Below are 19,580 nucleotides of genomic sequence, written 5' to 3'. Positions count from 1 at the left end.
CGTGGACTTATTAACATTGCTAACGAGTTCATATTTGCGCCCACTCCATTCTGAGGTCATCTCGACTGCTCACAAAACGCATTGTGAAATATAATATTCCGTACAATAACACGCTATGAAGCTATTATAACACGCGCTAGTTAATTATATCATATCAATCATTTTAAAATTCCATATCGAGATTTAAATATAACTTAAAAGTTGACAAGCTCTGCGAAAACAATTATTAATTTTCCGCTTAGTTTAAAAACTGGATAAGTTGTCTTTTTCTAAAAAAAGAAACTTTTGAAGGACATTTCATATGAGGAAAAATAAATCCATAGAATTTAATTTTAACTTTTTATTCTTCTATATTCGATTTTTTCATATTTTTTACAACTAATTTTATTCCCGCTAGTCCTTCTGCTAGTAATACTGCTGTTGATGTTACCGCTGAATCAGTTTCATTTTCGTTCGGTACCACTTCCCCTGTTTCGGATTTAGTTCGTTTTTTCGACAGTTGTTGTATCACCAAATTTTGATAGTCGCTCAACTTCTTGAAATCGTTTACAGATACGTTATTTTGTAAATACGTGATAATTTGTGGAACACATCTTCCAGGCGCGTGAAGCAAAGTATTTGTATGATATTGAAATAGGATAATGCAAGCTAAGTGTAGAGCCATGGCAGGTTCAGTTTCTCGATTCAACTCCTCTATTAACGCTTGACGATGATTGAAAAGAAGTTGTCTAAAAATAAGGAAAATAAACTTGATGCACAATCTACAGAAAACCAAATCGCGTAGTAAGAGATTTATGTTGTTTTTTTACAGTGGCTTGATTTTTAGTTAGCTATTTTCTTATTAATGCAGAACAAATGAAAACCGTATTGTTTTACAGCCTTGGGTGCAAAAAGCAATATACTGTCCAATCTCTTCCCGAAGAGTTTTTGCTTAGTTAAACATATAACAAGCTATAATATATTTTTTTATAACTTTTCAGCCGAACAAATGAAAAATGTATATTTATGTAGAACCTTTTCCTTAAAACCTTCCATTTTAGCGCCCTAGGCAACCCTATTACATGTCAACTCAAAAATAAAAAAGTCATGAGATCAGAGCGCGAGATTGCAGCTGAGTTGTTACACACAGACACACACGCCTTCAAAACGCTGTAATGATATCTTTTGTAAATAAAACTTTTTGTAAATAAACAACCCTTTTAATTGTAATAAGCTGTTGTTTTGATGCTAACGTCACATATATAAAAATATGTGGAGACGTGATAGTACATTTGTCGGTTTCTGCCGATTCATTGCATGTGCTCATTTCATGCGTGACTGTTGGTTTTGAAGGCGTTCAAATAATGCGAGATGAAATTATTTCAATGTCGTTGGGCCACCACAACAACTATCCAAACCTTAAAATTGTTTTTTTACATCGTAGAATATATAACACACACCGTTCTTTTTTCTTGTCGATCTTCCTGATCAAAATATCGCAATAGTCTGCGGCAGCGACACGATCAAATTGAGTGTAGAAGTCTTCACAATCCTACAAAAGAGAGGTCAATTCATAGATTATATACCTCAACCGTCTTCTTTAAGAAATAAACTCGTCGCGTTTTCTTTAAGAAATAAACTCGTCGCGTTTTATTTAAGAAATAAACTCGTCGCGTTTTCTTTAAGAAATAAACTCGTCGCGTTTTCTTTAAGAAATAAACTTGTCACGTTTTCTTTAATATTTTACAAGTTACCGGTAGACAGTTCTTCTACAATCTGAACAACATAAAAGACAGAGCTTCCACGCACAGTATTTCACAACCTTGGTTCTAATAATAATAATCACCTTTCCAAGAGAAGAGTTCAACTTGGTCAATGCTGACTTCCATTGTTCAGGAAGTTTGCTCAACAGCTTTAAGCGTGTCTGAAAGATACAAGATTTAGTGATCACGTTATAGTATGGATATATAATTTACGAGTTACTCGCGAATTTTACAAAAAAAAATCACCCATATACAGATGTGAGCAACGCTAAATAGCAAAACGAACAACAAACTTTCATGGTGGCGTTTTAATTAAACAAGAAGTTCTGTTAATTTCTGTGTCATCTATGATGAATTACATTGGATTAACGATATTTGCGACCCCAAATTATTTCTTTTTTGTTTAATTTTTATCCCGCTATTTGGACGAGAACTCATGTGACATCAACGGGGGATATAGGGGGGTAAAAGCAAAGCCTAAATATTTTCCAGATATTTTCAACTTTTTTAAATAGTCGTTCAATAATAATACGTGGAATTACAGATAGTTAGCATTTGTTGTTTCAAGACGTATATATGTGGACTTAGAGTTACTTTACTCCAGATACCTGGCGGAATTAAAAGATTGATCATATTACTCCCCAATGAAAGTTGTTCCAAGTTCATGTATGCAGCAAGATTTAGATTAGAAAGGAGAAATGTTGACGAAGTTGTTTTAACAGCTTAGCTAGTACACTATATATTAAGAAAATTGATCACAGGATTATCGTCAAACACTAAAGGATTGATTTGGCGAAATAAAAAATCCATATTGACGGCATGTCAAAAAATAATTGACACGAAATCATCAATGTCAAATAATAAGGTAACATACCTCAGCAGTAAACATTTCATTTTCTGCAAGTGACATCAAGTTCTCATTTGCAACCATTTCGAAAACGATATTTACAACATCTGATGCCACAGTCCTCAGAAGATGTTTACTTAGCAACGCACGCGTTTCATCTAGAAAGAAACATTTTGAGTTTTTTCTGAGCTTAATTTTCACGCGACTTTACAACTTGAAAATACGCAAAAATTATATATTTTAGCTCCACAAATGATTGGCTGGTTTTTTATAAGGAGAAAAAAAATTAAATATTGGGCACGTCAAAAGGCCGGTTATTCACCTTCAAAAAGATTCAGCCCTTTCTCAAATAATTTAATATTGTGCATGAGGCCAGTGATTTTCTCTTGATAATCTTGATGGGATTTACGTTTCGAGGCAACAGAAGTCCCCGATGACGTCATAAATATAGATTTTGCAACTTCCTGATAATCTCGTGTCAACGGTCTAAATAAAAAACAAAAAGTCTGTGTAGTTCCTTGAAGACAAAGTGTTTAAAAGTACGATTTCATTTTTTATTTTAACTTGAGTGGCATTAGCACTTTCATTACAAATGGTCGTGTTTTTGAAATGATAAGTTTAAGTATACCGGAAACACACTCCAAACAATTGCGAAACTAGTGTATACCTTACAATGACAGAAGCAACTTCCATCAAAAACTCTTCGTCATCACAATCTTTCATGTGCTCGATTAAAACATCATGAATCTGTGTACAAAATGAAAAACAAAAATACGTTAAACGTTTGAATAATTGAATACGAATTTTAACAGTGTTTTTATTGGTTGATAATAACGAGCCTGTTTTTTAACGCTTCCTTTCCAAACGACGAGAAAAAATTATTTATTTTCAGATATTTCAGATAGTGTAAAAAATCGCTATTATGTTTGGTCTGTAAGGAACTAAACTGTATTCGAAAAACTTTTATGTTCGGTGCAAGTAATAACCATGGCAACAAAATCTTAGCTCAAAGAAAAATCTACTCTTCTTTCTACAATTTTATTACACCCAGGTAGAATATATTTTATTATTTCGGCTGTACATTTTTTATCTAAAAAAATAAAACAGCAAGAACTAGGAAAGACAATGATAACAACATTATTGAAGTCTAAATTTAATGACTTTTCAGAGGTTTTCCAGGATGGCCGGCTTTAACCCAAATTCTAACCAGTTTGCTTCGCAACTGATAGGAAAAAAATTTAATAAACACGTGACACGAAAATTTTCAGACCCTTTCCGTTTCGTTCTGTTCTGAGTGAAAGTTGAATTGAAGCTTTTCCAATGATTTTGGAAATATAGAATTAGAAAAAAATAACGAATCACATTAGTGGAAGATTTGATTTCCGTTGTCTAATGTAATAGTGGAAATTGAAGTTAAAAACATCCGTTCCGTTTCAATCCAAACGGTTCCGAAGCCAAAAATATGTCATTGGAAATTTGACTTTATGAAAGCACACCCTGGTATAATATAATATATATAGTATAATATAATAACAATAAAAAATATACCTCTTCCTCGCTTAAAAATTTAAGCTCTTGTTGCTTTCCAGATTTCTTCGCAACTTGTTTATCATCTAGCTCATCATCCAAATTACCTTTCATTCGATCTCGATATTTATTTTTAGTCTTTTTGGTACCAGACTCTCGACCACCCCTGCCAGCACCCCCTTTTTGCCCTCCACCAGCAACGGCTTTTTTCTGACGTTCTTCCCGTTTAACTTGCTTACCTTCACCCGTGGCAGACTCAGTTAACTCTGTTTTTTCCTTCCTTGTTAACTCAGCAAACAAGGCTGGGGACATTTTTATATCCTGAAAGAGAAATAAAATCAGTGATAAACAATTTTGGGTATTGATTTGCAAAACAAAACAACATCAAATTACATTCAACATTACCTTAGTAGCTTTATTCTTCATCAGGGGGTCAAAGATAGATTTACATTTTGCAATGAACTGGCTGCTTGCAACAATTCGCTGACAGAAAACGCTGTGGAGTGCACGTGTTGGGCTCTTCATGCAATAGTGCAGAAGGAGGTTGACATCTTCATTTGTAAACGGAGAGGGAACCAGAGGCTACGAAAATATACGTTTTTCTCAAATTAAAATTCCTAATACAGATTTACTTACACACCTCCCCACACCAAACCCCATATTAGTTCCTTAAATTATTAACTTGCTGACAGTCAGCCTACCTCACTGCTCTAACTTGCTCACAGTCAGCCTACTAGATACCTACTAATTACATCATGGCGTAAATTAAAAAAAAAACATACCCTAACATCCACCCAGGAGTTATTAGTCAGTGCTTCATCAATAGCCGCATCTACTTGATCAACGATCAATGGACTGATGCAACATGTTGAAAGGTACATGCAGTCTTTTTTACTGCCAAATCTTTTTTTTATAAATTGTGGTCCGTCAGCTATCCCGAGTTTTGTTAATGACTGGTACTCTAAATGAAGTTGAATGGAAATAATGTAACAAGTCAACTATGTGTGTAAGTAAAAAGAAATACAAGAAAATAAAAAAGGAAATATATATTCTTTCCTTTTTTATTTTCTTGTATTTCCTATATTATTATATTCCTAAAAAATTAAAAATATCTTTTACCTATATATCCATTTTGTTTAAAGAAGGAATCAATATAATTGGTTTGTGTTTCAGAATAGATGTCAGGCACATAGATAGCTTTCTCTTGACGTCCTTGAACAGCTCCTGAAAGTCGCTGACTTTCTACTAACGTCTGCAGAACATCTAAAAATGAAACACAGAAAAATGGAGTTCATTTTCTTGGCATTTATATACAATCATTTTTAGTGGGACATAAATTCGGTGAACTAGGCAGGAGGAAATTTTCAACTATTCAAAGTCAATTTTTTTGCAGTTTTCTCCAACAAGATTTTAAAAATTAAGCAACATAAGTTTCATAAGTCAGGAAAAGTTTTTTGTTGATCAAAAAAAAACTGATGATAAACAATATTCTAATTGAAATTTGTTTATTATTATAACCTTTTCATTATTACCCTTGCTTGCTTATATTTCATATTTAGATAGAAGATAAAATTTGTGCTATTGGCCACAAGCTCAGCCATACATACTGAAAAATAGTTTCTCTGGCAACCCATACTGTGCTACAAGTTGAATGACTTGAGTAGGTCTAAAATATATATACACACTAAAATAAATAAACAGGTGTGTTTGAGAACATCCATGATAAAGAAAAGAAAAGAAATCCACATGAGGAAAATAAAACATGCAAGCAAAAATAAAAAAATGGGTGGCCAGTGAAATTAACAAATTCAGCAAGTTAATCAAATAAAAATGAAATGTATATAAGAAACAAAAAAGTAGATTCATTTCAGTCATCGATTTCGACAACACTTTTTTAAATTGCAAATACTAAAAACAGAGTTGAAATATATTAGTACACGATCAAATTTCTTACTTTGTGATAGCACTGAATATTCCTCTAATTCTGGCTATGTTTCGAGCAATGAATGCTGCAGTAAATAATACATCACGATTGATTGGATCTAGTTGACCATGAATTTGTGTGCCAAGTCTTGTTTCAATAAGCTGCGCATAAAAATAAATGTATAAAAAATGCAATATAAATATTGACACAAGGAAAAAAGGGTCAACACAGAAAAATTAAGTTTAAAATGCAAGACTTTATGAAAGAATATATATATTTTTCGTTTGCTAAAAAGTTTTTAGGACTCAACTATAATCCTTCAAATTTTCCAAGGAACCTAACAATCACCAAGACACAATAAGCAAGTATGCCCAATATTCATTGATTTTCTACATGATCACATTTTCAAATAAAATGATAAGAATAACTGCTAAATTTAAAACATGCACTACTAATATATATAAATACATCTATAAAATATAATATATCTCATATTTTTAATAATTTTAGTATAGTATATATACATACAGACAACAAAAATTCAATTGGTAGGTTGAAAGTCTTTGCTAGATCAGCAATAGCAACTTGGCCTGCTTCTTGAAGAGCTTCATTTATTTCTTCAGCTGTTCGATCCAGATAATCACTAAAGATTAAAGACAAATAAAATTAAATTTTAATTTCTAGTGCAGGTAATCCACTTATATTCCCAACCTACCTTCACTCCTATTCTGAGTTTTCAGGGTAAATCCCATGAACTTTTTATATGCAAACTTAAATCTCATAAAAACATTCATTCACAATCAATAAATTAGTCCTTGATATATTACCAAACTATAATCAAGATCTTAGTAATTGCAAAATATCCTAGAGTGAAAAGATTGAGACAAAAAATGCATATCTTCTGATTTTTTTATTCAAACTCACATAGAAAAATAAAGAAATAATAACAATAGTTACTACCACAAAATTTAATAACAAATAAAAAATTACAAAATTTTAAACAATTCCAAAAATATTGCTACTTTCCTGTCCATGAAAATCATTAGGGAGGAGTAAACAATAACCATAAACCTACCGATCTAGTAACTGCCCTTGAACCAAACTAAAATGACGATCTCCTCGAACAATCTCATTCACTTTGCTCTCAATGTGAGATAAATCTATGTTTAAAATCTAAACAAATTAAAGTGCATCCTATTGAACACACACAGCCTGACTTTTAATTTCTGAGAGGGATAAAGAATAGAATTTAAGTCCACAAACCTGCTGCAAATCCACCAGATTGATACGGCCTATAAAAAAAGTTTCTCTTTTTAGATTAAACAGGAAAAGAAAGCGTAGGGCAAATTGCTAAGAGAATAAGTGATTTCTTCTTTAGTTCTTATGAATATTTACATCGGATGTACACTAAAGCTTATGGTTAGATTGCCATTTGGATCCCTGTCACTTTGCTCTATTTTTCAAAAAAATCAGAGAAACCTTTGCATTTATTGTACCATAATTCTACAAAACAAAGGTTATCAAAAAAATTCCAAGCCAATCCGATACAAAACTACCTTATGAGAAAAAGTATTTTAGCGATTTTTTTTTGGACTAGAAAAAATGTACTAAAAAACTCACATTGGTATGCAAAAAGTGTGGAACTATTTAATAATTAATTTTTCAAAAGTTGAAGGTTCTTTTTAATGTCAAAATAAGGAAGGTGGAATTAAAAATTTGAAATATGTGAACAAGATTTTTTAATAATCTTTGAATCTTTAAGCACCCACTTTGCCGTTTCAAGCTCCTAGTCAAAAAAGATAAAACTATATATTAATACAATATATTGATTTCTTTGTTGTCGACTAGATGCACGGTTAATTTCTTCTTTTTTCTCTTTTCTTTTTTTCTTTTAATTTTTTTTCTTTTTCTTCCTTTTTTCTTTTCTTTCTTTTTTCTATTCTTTCTGCTCCATTTTCCTTCTGTCTCTTTTTTCAATGTACTTTTGAATCCGTTTATTTGCTTCTCTCATTCTCCCAAGGTTGTTTGTCTCCTTTGACCATTCCTTTGCTACATCTCTTTTCCCCAACAAGTTTATTATTTCACACTCGATTATAAGCTCTGTACATTCTTTTTCTCCACAAGTCTTATTTCTTTTCATGTTGTACAATGTCCATCATTTCCAATCTTCTTTTTATCGTATGACTTGCTTGTTTTATTCTTGCTTTACTTATGTACTTTTTTCTTTTGAACTTTTGTCCACTTTGGGGTCTCATTTTCCTCTTCTAGTTTCTTTTCAAGTCATCCCTTTACTTTCTTTTTCCACTCTGTTTTTGTCATCTTTTCCACTCCCATCTTTCTTGCAATCTTTTCTGTTTCTTTGTACCAACCATTTTGTCCATTTCTTAACTGATCTATTATCCCCCACTTGCCAAGTTTATCCTCATCTGATCATCAGATGAGGATAAACTTGGCAAAAAACAAAACATCAAACATCAGTGATGGCATCATGTTTTGGCACAACATCAGTCTCTGGTAGCAAATCATTTTTTCTATGTCTATATTCCAAGTTCTTTCATCAATCCCAAGTAAGCTGTAGTTTCAGGTAGATTCACTAATCTTTTCACTATTTTACCTTGTACCCTTTCCAGCCTTACCATCTGCTGCTCTAATATTACTGTCCAACATTCTCCATTGTATGTTAAGGTACTAACAACCGTTTAAACAAAACCAGCCTAGTTTCTGTTGATAGGCTTCCTACTAGCTCTTCTTTTTCTATTTTATACACTTCACTAATTCACCTATTTCCTTTTCCACTTTCTTCTTTTCCAATCTAGTTTCCTAAATACTTATACTCTTCTGTACCTTTAATTTTACCTTGTCTTGTTTCTATTGCAACTTCCCTTGATGTATGTTACTTCCTTCCTGTCCTGATTAACATATATTTTGTCTTGTCTCTGCTAAAAACAAAGCCTTTCATTCTTTCCATTTCAGCCAGATTTCTAGTAATACTATTTTTTTAAAAATCTTTCCTATATACTTAATATCCCTCTGCTGTTCTTATGTTTTCCGTCCTTTGTTTTTGTGTATAATTTTAATTTGCATTTTTTCCCACTGTTGAGGTTGAGGCCAGTATCCATATCGATTTTACCATTTCATGAAAAAAGTGGTGAAATCGAAGGAAATTTCCTCCATCTTTTATCATTTCGGTACATCACCCTTCACAATCTCCAGCCTTTCTCCTTTTCAGCATCTTTATCACTTTCTTTACTGTTTCAACCTTGATTTTTATTGGGTTTTTGCTTGTTTCACTCTTTCACAATATCCTCTACTTTTTGTATTACATTTTGTTCTACCCATTTTTCTGATTTTTCTTCTCTTATAGGTTTTGTAAACACTTTTTTTTATATCCCCTGGGTCTGACTTTGTTGTCTCTCATTTGTGTCCCCATTTCCCTCTTTCTCCCATTCAATTTTCTGCTGAATTCCCAAAAACTTTCTTCTTTCATTCATTTCTGAGCTCTTTAACTACTTTGCAAATTTTTCTTGCATACCCTCTTTTTTTTCTTTATATATATGATGAATGATCAATTTAATTCTGTTCATTAACATGAGATCTCTTTTTTTCCTTTTTAAATTTATTTCCGACCTTATTAACTTTCTAACTGTTCGATTCACTCTTAACTCGCTTATTATTAATTGGCATATCTTCTTTATTTTAAACAGCCCATTCATTGTATATTTCTTTCTTGCTATGCCTTCAGATATTCTTCCGTTATTAACCTCCTCCTATTCATAAGTCTCCAAGTTTATTTTTGGCATTATAGAGTTATAATTACTGTATATTTCTTTTAATTTGTCTTCATCTTTTACAATGTGGTATGGAGTATATTCGTTACCCTAATCAATTTTAAATACTTCATCGTTCTCCTTCTTCATTCAGCATAAAATCAATCTAATAAGGTTTTTTTGGGAAAAAATGGACAAAACAGCTTACCTTACCCTTATTAACCAAATCCTTATATGTACAAACTGAATTCCAGCTCTTAAACTTAAAGAGATTCTCTAAGAAAAGTATCCCAATCAGAGTGCAATAGCAAAAGCCAGACTCCAATAAAAGTTCTTGCAATTTTGCACTGAGTAGCACCAAAGCAGGACTGGCCAGTTGTCTTTATCAGACAGCCATACGCACCACAAAAGGCCTTTTGTTGCTCCATATGTTTTTATTTGAACTATTTTAAACTATTTTTAACAGCTTTAGGCAACAAGACGTGGGTGGCTCAAAGGTATTTTTCTTAAATCCATTTATAAATAGAAAAATCTGATATGTTACCGGGACTGTTTTAAAGATTGTGTTCCTTGGTCCATGTTCGTAACCATTGTTCTGAAATATCAGGTTAACTTGTCAGGAAACAAAAAATGCAGGGCATTTAGTCATTACTATGTGAGGAAGTAATTTATATATAATAGTTCATTTTCAATTATTTTTCATGTTCAATTTCACTCAAGATGCAAACAATTTACGGTTTTATGATGTCAGGGTTTGAATTAAATATTAAAAGTTATCTGTGAAATAACTTTTGTTTTGTTGTTTTGTTTTCAGGTCCTCACCTATGCTAAAGTAAAATAGAATGCCTTGTATTTTTCCTTTTGCGAGAAAAATATTTTTTAATTCTGCTTTCAGTCAACAGTGACCAAAAGCATAAATAAATTGTTGAATTACATTTGAAAATTTTATGCATTGTTTGTGTAATCTAACTGCATGTAGCAATGACATGATCTATGTTTATTAAAAAAAGCCAGAGTGTCAGAGTTTTACATGTGCACATTCACAATGATCTGTAACATAAGGCTAAGTTACATTTACAGCTTTTTTTAGTAAGAATCTTACAAAGTGGTAGTCCCATGTCCCATTGCTCCTGGCCATCTGTTATTTAAGAGATTCATTTTCTTCTTTTATGATGATCAACCATGTCTAGTCACGCCATCTTTTTTCACAGTTTGACTGCTTGTGAAGTCATTTTTGTTTGAGCGAAATTTTGTATAGTTTGCTCTGCAGGATTAAAAATTATATATATCAAAAGTTTTTAAATCAGCTTATTAGGCGAGAAATAGATTGTTTAGGTGCAATCATGTTTAAAGAAATTTAACCGTTTTCCACAAGCAACAATTGTAAAACAAAGGAGCTGTAATACAGCGTATGCGTTCTTAATCAAAACAAACTAAACACTATATCTTCAGCGCAATATATAAAAAAATATATATTTGGACCATCAAAAGGAGAATTTATAGAATGTTTTTAGCTAATAAAATAGTTGCAACTATGCAACATAACAGCGATAGGCAGCAAAAACCATGTTGATAGCCTAATTAGGAGAAAAATCACTTAAATAGACTCATTAGACTATCATATAGCTAGCCTAATAGAAGAGGGTGCTGATAAGCCGCAAACGCCTGCATATATACAGGCAAGTTCGGGCAAGTTTTAGAATAAAATTAACGGTTGTCCCCCGAAACCGCCCGCACTTTCCCAAGCTCGCCTGGAACATTCCCGAAATGCATTTCCTTGTAACAAACCATGTGGACAATATTTGGGAAGAAGGCGCTTGAAGAGAAAGGAGTTAATGAAGTTTATATATAAGTTATTTATAAAGTAACTTTATCAAAAACCATCAAAAACAGTTTTTTTAAGAACTTCGCTACCATATGGTAAGTTTATTTTAATTTTAATAGTTTTTTTGAATCATATTTGTGTCTGTTTGTTTGTTTTTTTTGTTTGCTTTTCAGGCATTGTTTGGGACTATGCGGGTTGTTTTGGGCGAATACTCAAATTTTTTCAAAACGCCGAACTTGTCCGAAAACGTCCGCACTTTTTACGACGTATGCGGCTTATCGGCACCCTCGTCCTAATAGTTATTCCTCCTTAAAATAATATACAGGGTATATCTCCCGATATTGGTGAGGCTAGCCATGTTAAATATGTACATATATCGATCTTGAGATCGAAAGAATATTATAAGAATAAAACATCTCATAATACCTCCATGAACAATAAGCTCATCTCTTATTTCTCTTTCAACCTGTTTCGGCGTAAGATATTCTTTGCCATCTGTGGTATAGATAACTTCAACTAATCCTAACGCAACTAATTTGTTTACGATTTCAATGCAATTTCTTTCGGAAAGTTTATGAGAGGTAGAACTCAGTTGTGCACGTTGGAAATCAGCTGCAAGTCTTTTAATTTCTTCCCAATCGCTGGCTGCCATATTGAAAAACAAATCAACGTGTGTTTTGTTCTCAGTCAGTGATGTTTTTGTTTTAGGTCCTGTGGAGAAGACCGATTTTTTAATTTTATAAAATCCAGACCACTTTCCTGACATCCAGAAAAAGTGAGCCCTGGGGCCCTGGACGCGGGTTAAATATTTGAATTTCAAATATTGCGAAAATACCAGAATTTTACAAACGTAAACATGACAAAGGGATAACCCAAGTCAAGGCTAGTTGATGCTGTCACCAAACCTATAAAGGAGAGGGTCAAAAGGAGCTATACAGCCTTTAAACGTAGGGTGATGGATCTAACGGGGCAGCCAGCGCGAAACCTATGCTTCATGACGAGGTAGAAAAAGAGGCTGAGGAAGACTATTTTACAGATATCCAAAAACTATATGATCAGCCGTGGCAAGATTTTACGCCCCAGGAGCATAAGCATGGTCTCCGTAGGACATTCCGAAGTTTCTGCATTCCGGGCATAAGGGGAGCCGACGTAGATGGGTATTTAGGGATGGTGCGAATTAACGTCAAAACATTGGTTGAGGACCAGGTAGAAAATATGGGGTCGGCAAAGATACAGTTGTCCCTATGGGTTATGTGGAAGAAGAAAAAAACCCGGGGGAGGCTAACGATGTGTACATTGAGTTGAAGAAGGCCTTCAATAGTAATATCGCCTCAGTATTCCAGGGTAGCGATGTCGACGAGGTGCTGGATAGGATGTTTGCTCAAATCAAAACACATGTGGAACATCCGGCACTGCCCCAAAGCGGATTCACGATTAGTCGAATCCTATACCTTGACGCAAACTTTCATAAACTGTGCTTAAGGAGAGTGTCCTCGCACATAGATCTACCTAAATCGATAGCTTTGAAAAAGGCTGCTATTAACACAAAAAATGAAGATGAGGACTGTTTCAGGTGGGCTGTTATAATATCCTTACATCATACAGAGATTAAAAAAGATCCCCGAAGAATCACTAAGCTGAGACCCTACGTAAACCTCTACAATTGGGAGGTTATAGAGTTCCCTACAAGTATCAAAAGCATATATAAATTCTAAGAGAATAACCCGGGAATTGCAGTAAACGTCCTATATATAACGAGAAGAAGATTAACATCCTGAGGCGATCGGTGCACAACGGACGTAAGAAGCAGGTGAATCTATTGCTTCTTACAGATGACAAGAAGAGTTACTACACAGCTGTCAAAAGTCTATTGAGGCTCCCAGGCAAGGAGACTTCGAAGAATAGGAATACAATGCCCTTCTGCCTGAACTGCCTACAGGGGTTCAACACGGTTGATACAGGGGATAAGCACCATGGCTACTGCAAGGACCACGAGGCTGTTAAAATCACGATGCCAACAGAAGCTGAAAAATGGCTATACTATAGGGATGGCCAACAGCAATTCAAAGTACTCTTTGCCATATATGCGGATTTCGAAAGCTTATTGATACCAGTGGAGGATACAAGGGGTAAGAAGACCAAAACGCTGAGTAAGCATGTACCGTCTGGATAGTGCACATACTCCAAATTCGCCTATGGGGATGTACAGGAACCACTAACAGTATACAGGAGCGAGGACTGCGTGACACGATTTGTGGACCACCTAGAGGACGAGGTGAAACGTCTCTACAATACTTACCCACAGCAGCCCATGCTGCCTCTAACGGAGGTCCTAAAAAGTAAACATGACGAGGCATCTAAATGCCATATCTGCACGAAGCCGTTTAACGACTGCGAGTATAGCCGTAAAGTTCGAGACCATTGCCACTATACCGGACTGTATAGGGGTGCGGCGCACGCGGTCTCCAACCTATCATACAAAATACCTAGCCATATCCCGGTCATCTTCCATAATCTCAGCAGCTACGACGCACACCTGTTTATCCGGGAACGACAAGGATGATACCTTCAAGCTGATGCTTCAAAAAGGCGTGTATCCGTACGAGTATATGAATGGATGGCAGTGATTCGAAGAGTTGGAGCTACCTCCAAAGGAGGCGTTTTACAGCAAGCTGAATATGAGTGGGTTCAGTGATGAGAAATATGACTATTCAAAAAAGGTATAGAATGTCATTACTCCAGAAGGTGATGTAGTCACCATGGGCGACTACCACGATGTGTACCTCGCTACGGACGTCCTGCTAAAAGCCGACGTTTCTGAAACGTTTCGGGACATCTGTTTTACAAACTACAAACTTGATCCTGCCCACTTTTACAGTGCACCTGGCTTGGCCTGGAAAGCAGCACTCAAGTATACCGGAATAAGGCTAAAGCTCCTTACGGATCCCTACATACTCCTGATGTTCGAGAAGGGTATCCGAGGAGGTATAACCCAGGCTGTACACCGGTATGCCAAGGCGAATAACAAGTACATGGGAGACCAGTACGATGCAGAGGTTAAATCCTCCTACCTGCAGTACCTCGATAGCAACAACCTATACGGGTGGGCGATGCGTCAAGACCTGTCAATGGACGGTTTCTAATGGGTATCGAACGTCGAGGCATTTACAGAAAAGTGGATCGAGAAGATCGGTATGGACAAAAAGCATGGGTATATCCTAGAGGTAGATTTTGGATACCCCGAGAAGTTGCATGTCAAACATAATGAGTTGCGTTCCTACCCGAGCGCACTATGGTCCACAAGGTCGAGAAATTGGTACTAAATTTGGAGAACAAGCGAAAGTACGTAGTACATATAAGAGCCCTTCACGAGGCTATAAAGCATAGGCCTAAATTTAAGAGAGTGCGCAGGGTCATCCAGTTCAACCAGAAACCCTGGCTTAAAGGGTATATAGATCACAACACTAGGCTGAGAACGGCTGCCAGCAACGAGTTTCAAAAGTAATTCTACAAGCTGATGAATTTAAGCGTATTTGGCAAGACGATGGAGGACATGAGGAATCACTGCAGCATCCAGCTGGTCACCAACGAGAACAAGTATATGAAACTCATCATGAAGCCAAATTTCAAGGGTGGAGACCGGTTTAGTAAGCACCACGTAGGTGTTGAGAAGGATAAAACAAAGGTGAAGATGAACAAGCCTGTGTATATAGGACAGGCTATATTGGATATGTCAAAAATGGTGATGCACGAGTTCCATTATGACTATATGCAGCCCAAATATGGTAGCAAATTACAGCTCTGCTACATGGACACAGACAGCTTTGTGTACCATATACGAACGGAAGACTTTTACAGGGATATCAAGGACGATGTCGAGACACGCTTCGACACAAGTGCCTATAATCCAGATGATAAAAGACCTCTTCCCATAGGGAAAAATAAGAAGGTCGTAGGCCTCATGAAAGACGAGCTTGCAGGGAAAATAATGAACGAGTTTATCACCCTGAGGGCCAAGCTATATTTCTATAAGAGCCTTACAAAAGATTGCGGTGATTGCAAAGGCAAGGGCGTTAAAAGATGCGATACGAAAAAATCCATCACTTTTGACGATTACCGAAGATGTCTGGAAGGTGTCGTTGATATTTACAGAAGTCAAGTGTCTATTCAAAACAAGCGCCATCAGTTATATACCCAAAAGGTAAACAAGTTAGCACACAACAGGGAGGATGATAAACGTATCGTGCAACCCGATCAAGTTACAACACTTGCCCATGGCCATTACCTCCTGGTGTCTTTAAGGGAATAAAATGGAGGTGTGTCTGGATATAGCTATATTTCTATCCTACGTCCTGATCGCTTATGTACTTTTTCGTTATAAACGACTATTAATAAAGATGTCTGATATTGCATTCGATGAAGCCACCTCTGCAGAAACTTATGAGCATGTAGAGAAGCCCATCGATAAACGCCAAACATTGAAGGAGGCCCGACATAAGGGCAAGGGTCACCTTTTGCCGAAAAAATGCACAGAAGGGTTTGTCAACAAGGCCCCAGAAGAGGCTATAGACAAGGTACAAACCGAGTATGTACAACGTGAGCTCCAAAAAAAGGGGGAAAAGACGGCCAAGGCGTTGACTACTCACGTGATTAGCCTGTATGCAAATTTGATTGGGAATTTCGTCGACATCGACAATGTAGATGAATTACGTCGAGATATCGAAGAAGACCCTATTATCCGAGACTCCATGAAAGTTCTCGGGATCCTTTTGTACTGCACCATTGGGAGGTGTTTGGTGCCTATCTTGGTAGCGGGACACACGGCTAGACACATGGGTAAGAAAAGGGAGAATGAGGCGGAGACTAAGAAAGAACCTCGGGCGGTGTTATAACATAAAATGAGTGGGGAAGACCAAAAACAAGAAGGGAGAGTCATTACTAAGAAGAACGAGGGTCGAGTTGCTGCTGGAAAGAGACTTGCTGAATGGAACCGAAAGAACAAGGCCAACCTACAGAAGAACGTGGGCAAAGGTTCTTCACCAGATGATCAAGAACCTGCCGCAGGTTGTAGCAAGTCAATGGATGTATACATGTACTTTAGCCGTACTTGCCATATGGGTTGGGGTATGGTACAGATTTGGTAGAGGTGAGGACAAGCCGGCGACTCATCCTGAGCCCCAAAAAGGCAAAACCCAACCCCAGATTAACATCTTCAAGATGCATTGAATTTTTTCAAAAATTGACACTAAATAAATGGCAACACCTCACGCAAACGTAACCCCAAAAGAGAAGGATATTTTGGACATGTTGTACGAAACTATTGTGAATTTATCATTCACCTTTGCCTATGCCATGGCAGGTAAGAAATTCCTGGGTATAACGAGGCCATCTACCAAACTGGATACCAATGACGTTCTTAAGATGGTGGCGTACTTCGCTGCAGGTAGGGCGAGTCGTGAAATGGCTGTAAAAAAGGGATGGTTACCTGCAAGTATAGTCGCCAAACCAAAATGAGCGCCTAAAGTTTCTGTTTGTTGTATAGACATCAACATGGAGGAGAGCAAGACATGTTCACAATGCTCAAGATCTCTTACCCTGAACCAGTTCAAGATGAAGCGTAACGGTCAACTAACAAGGACATGCATCTCCTGCCTCGATAAAAAGAAATTGTCACACGTACCCTCTACACGAGGTCATAGCTATCTGTAGGGCCCATATTGAAGTTTTCCGAAGGATTGACCTGGGAACACTACAAGTTTGTTCATATTCACCATAAGATACCGTTTAAGTACCAGGAAACAGGGAGGTCTCAAACGCTTGCTGATGTTTCCAAGGCATTACAGAAGACGTATATCGGAATAGTAAATGGAGAGCAAACGTTGTAGAGGATGCAAGCACGTTTTAACCCCCGATAAGTTTAAGATTAGGGGCAATAGTTAAACAAAGAGTTGTCTAAGTTGACTGGACAAGGCGAAGGGTAAGCGGCGCACCAAATGCAAGGACATCAAGGACGTTGACTACGAAGTAGACCCTCTTATGATTGAAAAGGATATTCGGAGGCTTCAACAGGATGAAGATTACCTACTTCTTTACACCCTCTTGGCGTACGACATTATATCCCAGTACGCCGAACTTATCGTAGCACCCTCCGAAAGCCCGGAAAAGGCACTGCTCGTCAAGAGGTACCGCAATGTACTACAATGTCTACAAGGAAAATTGACATATACTCCAGTACTCCTCGAATATAAGACCCAAAATACCAAGCTCTGCTCTGCCTTTCGAGTGTCCATGGTGAACAATCATGGCGGTTTGTTGATCTGTTCAACATGTGCCGCGCTATACCCTAAAATTTATAACAGGAAGTGGTCGAACTATTGAATAAAATCTTAGACATTGTGAAGGAACCGTGCACGGCGATCTTCACAGGACCCACATCGTGTGGCAAAACACAGCGCGTCCTGTACCTACTGGAAAATGAGTATAGGGCACACTTTCACAATATAGTGATACTTTGTCCTACTATACGTTGGAATAGATGTTATCTCAAAAGAGCCTCACTTTGAAAGGATGATTACGTGTTCCTGATAAACCCCGGAAATGAGCTTTTTGAATGGATCCAAAAACTCTCCTCATTGCTGGCAGGCGAGGAGACGTTGTTTGTCGTGGACGACGTCATAGATCATGAAAGGCTCGATAAGCGTCGACAAAGCGTACTTTAGGGTAGACATCGCAAACACAGCCTGTGGCTCTTAACGCAGTCTTATACTGCATCACCCAAGAATCTGAAGAGGCAGAAAAAAGCATTGTTTTTGTGGTACCCCCATGAAAAAAGTGATATGAAAATGGCAGACGAAGAGACAAATTTGATTTCACATTGGGATGATATCTGACCTGAAAAAATCCAAGCACGCACGTGAGGTTGGAACATCCTAGGACTTGGAAGATTCTCGAGTGACCACGGTGAAATCCTCTGGCTTACGTTGAATATATTAGAAAGATGTCGTCGCAAGTTATGTTCAACACAGGAGCCATCGAGACACTATCCAATAAGCAGGATTAACCTATGTTCAAAAGGGCTAATCTGGGACGGTTTCTGAGTATTGAAAAGGTTAAAAACATGACAATGCCTCCATCGTTCCTATCTACCAGGTCCGAAATAGTAGGGTCTAATGAGGCATCTCCGAGATGCCCCTAATAAGGAATGCGAGGAGGAGGGAAGAATGGGCATGATGTATTCGTCACGCTTGAAGGCGCATTAGAGATTGTGCGTAGGTCAAAAAAGCCTAAGGCTGTAGGGGTCATCAAATGTCTAAAAATTACAAGATGTAATAAAGAGCATCGCAAGGCTCTAGAGGACAGGGATGGGGCCTTGGCCATCCTCGGTGATGAAATTGAGGATAGGGACAACAATCTCGTAGCACTCGAGGATGAGCTCGAGGATAGGGATGAATAACTTAGTGCTCTGAAACAAGACAACTCGGAACTACGGCATAGGCATGTTTCACACCGATATCAATATGATACCGTGCTATGTGTGGTTGATAAAAACGATCCTCACGAGCATGGAAATAAAGGCATACATAGGCACTATATGATCCGATGTCAGCGTAGGCAACTTAGTGCAAGAATAAGCACGTTAGGGGAGATGTACCCCGAGATGACTGTGATGAAACCTGAATGCGACGATCCGAATGCTGTACATGCCTGGTGCCGATTCAGGGACAATACCCTGGGCATTGAGAATTATTACCTAAATCACTTCACGTTATCCGACGATGATACACGAGATCTATTTGAGGGAATATTTGACATTGATATGTCGTAGGCAGGCGCTAATTTTTACTACTCTTGTGGGTAGTAAAAATTACCCCATCAAAGGCAGGCGTTTAAGCCCCTTCCCCATTGACCCTTTCAGCTATATGGTAAAAGGTATCAAAAAAATATCAAA

At 36.8% G+C, this 19,580-nt stretch overlaps 1 protein-coding gene across 2 annotated transcripts; it reads right to left on the bottom strand.

Annotated features, from left to right (window-relative positions):
- Positions 1-325: 325 nt before the first annotated feature.
- LOC130646221 (E3 UFM1-protein ligase 1 homolog) lies at positions 326-12,413 on the bottom strand. Of its 2 annotated transcripts, none has more exons than XM_057452386.1 (16): positions 12,059-12,413; positions 7,304-7,332; positions 7,116-7,213; positions 6,569-6,683; positions 6,071-6,201; positions 5,724-5,782; positions 5,236-5,379; positions 4,899-5,077; positions 4,522-4,698; positions 4,138-4,437; positions 3,257-3,336; positions 2,912-3,075; positions 2,617-2,747; positions 1,826-1,903; positions 1,440-1,531; positions 326-728 (listed from the first exon to the last, which is right to left on the bottom strand). In XM_057452386.1, the coding sequence occupies exons 1-16, from the start codon at positions 12,396-12,398 to the stop codon at positions 341-343; spliced, it is 2,505 nt and encodes an 834-aa protein (XP_057308369.1). In that variant the 5' UTR covers positions 12,399-12,413; the 3' UTR covers positions 326-340. The 2 variants fall into 2 exon arrangements, with proteins under 2 accessions (XP_057308369.1, XP_057308370.1); XM_057452387.1 differs by having other exon boundaries at positions 2,999-3,075.
- Between the last annotated feature and the right edge of the window lie 7,167 nt (positions 12,414-19,580).

Source organism: Hydractinia symbiolongicarpus, chromosome 5, assembly GCF_029227915.1.
Source record: "Hydractinia symbiolongicarpus strain clone_291-10 chromosome 5, HSymV2.1, whole genome shotgun sequence".
Taxonomy (NCBI): Eukaryota; Metazoa; Cnidaria; class Hydrozoa; order Anthoathecata; family Hydractiniidae; genus Hydractinia; species Hydractinia symbiolongicarpus.
Note: the sequence above shows the minus strand (reverse complement) of the source record. Positions and strands in the feature narration are given on the sequence as shown.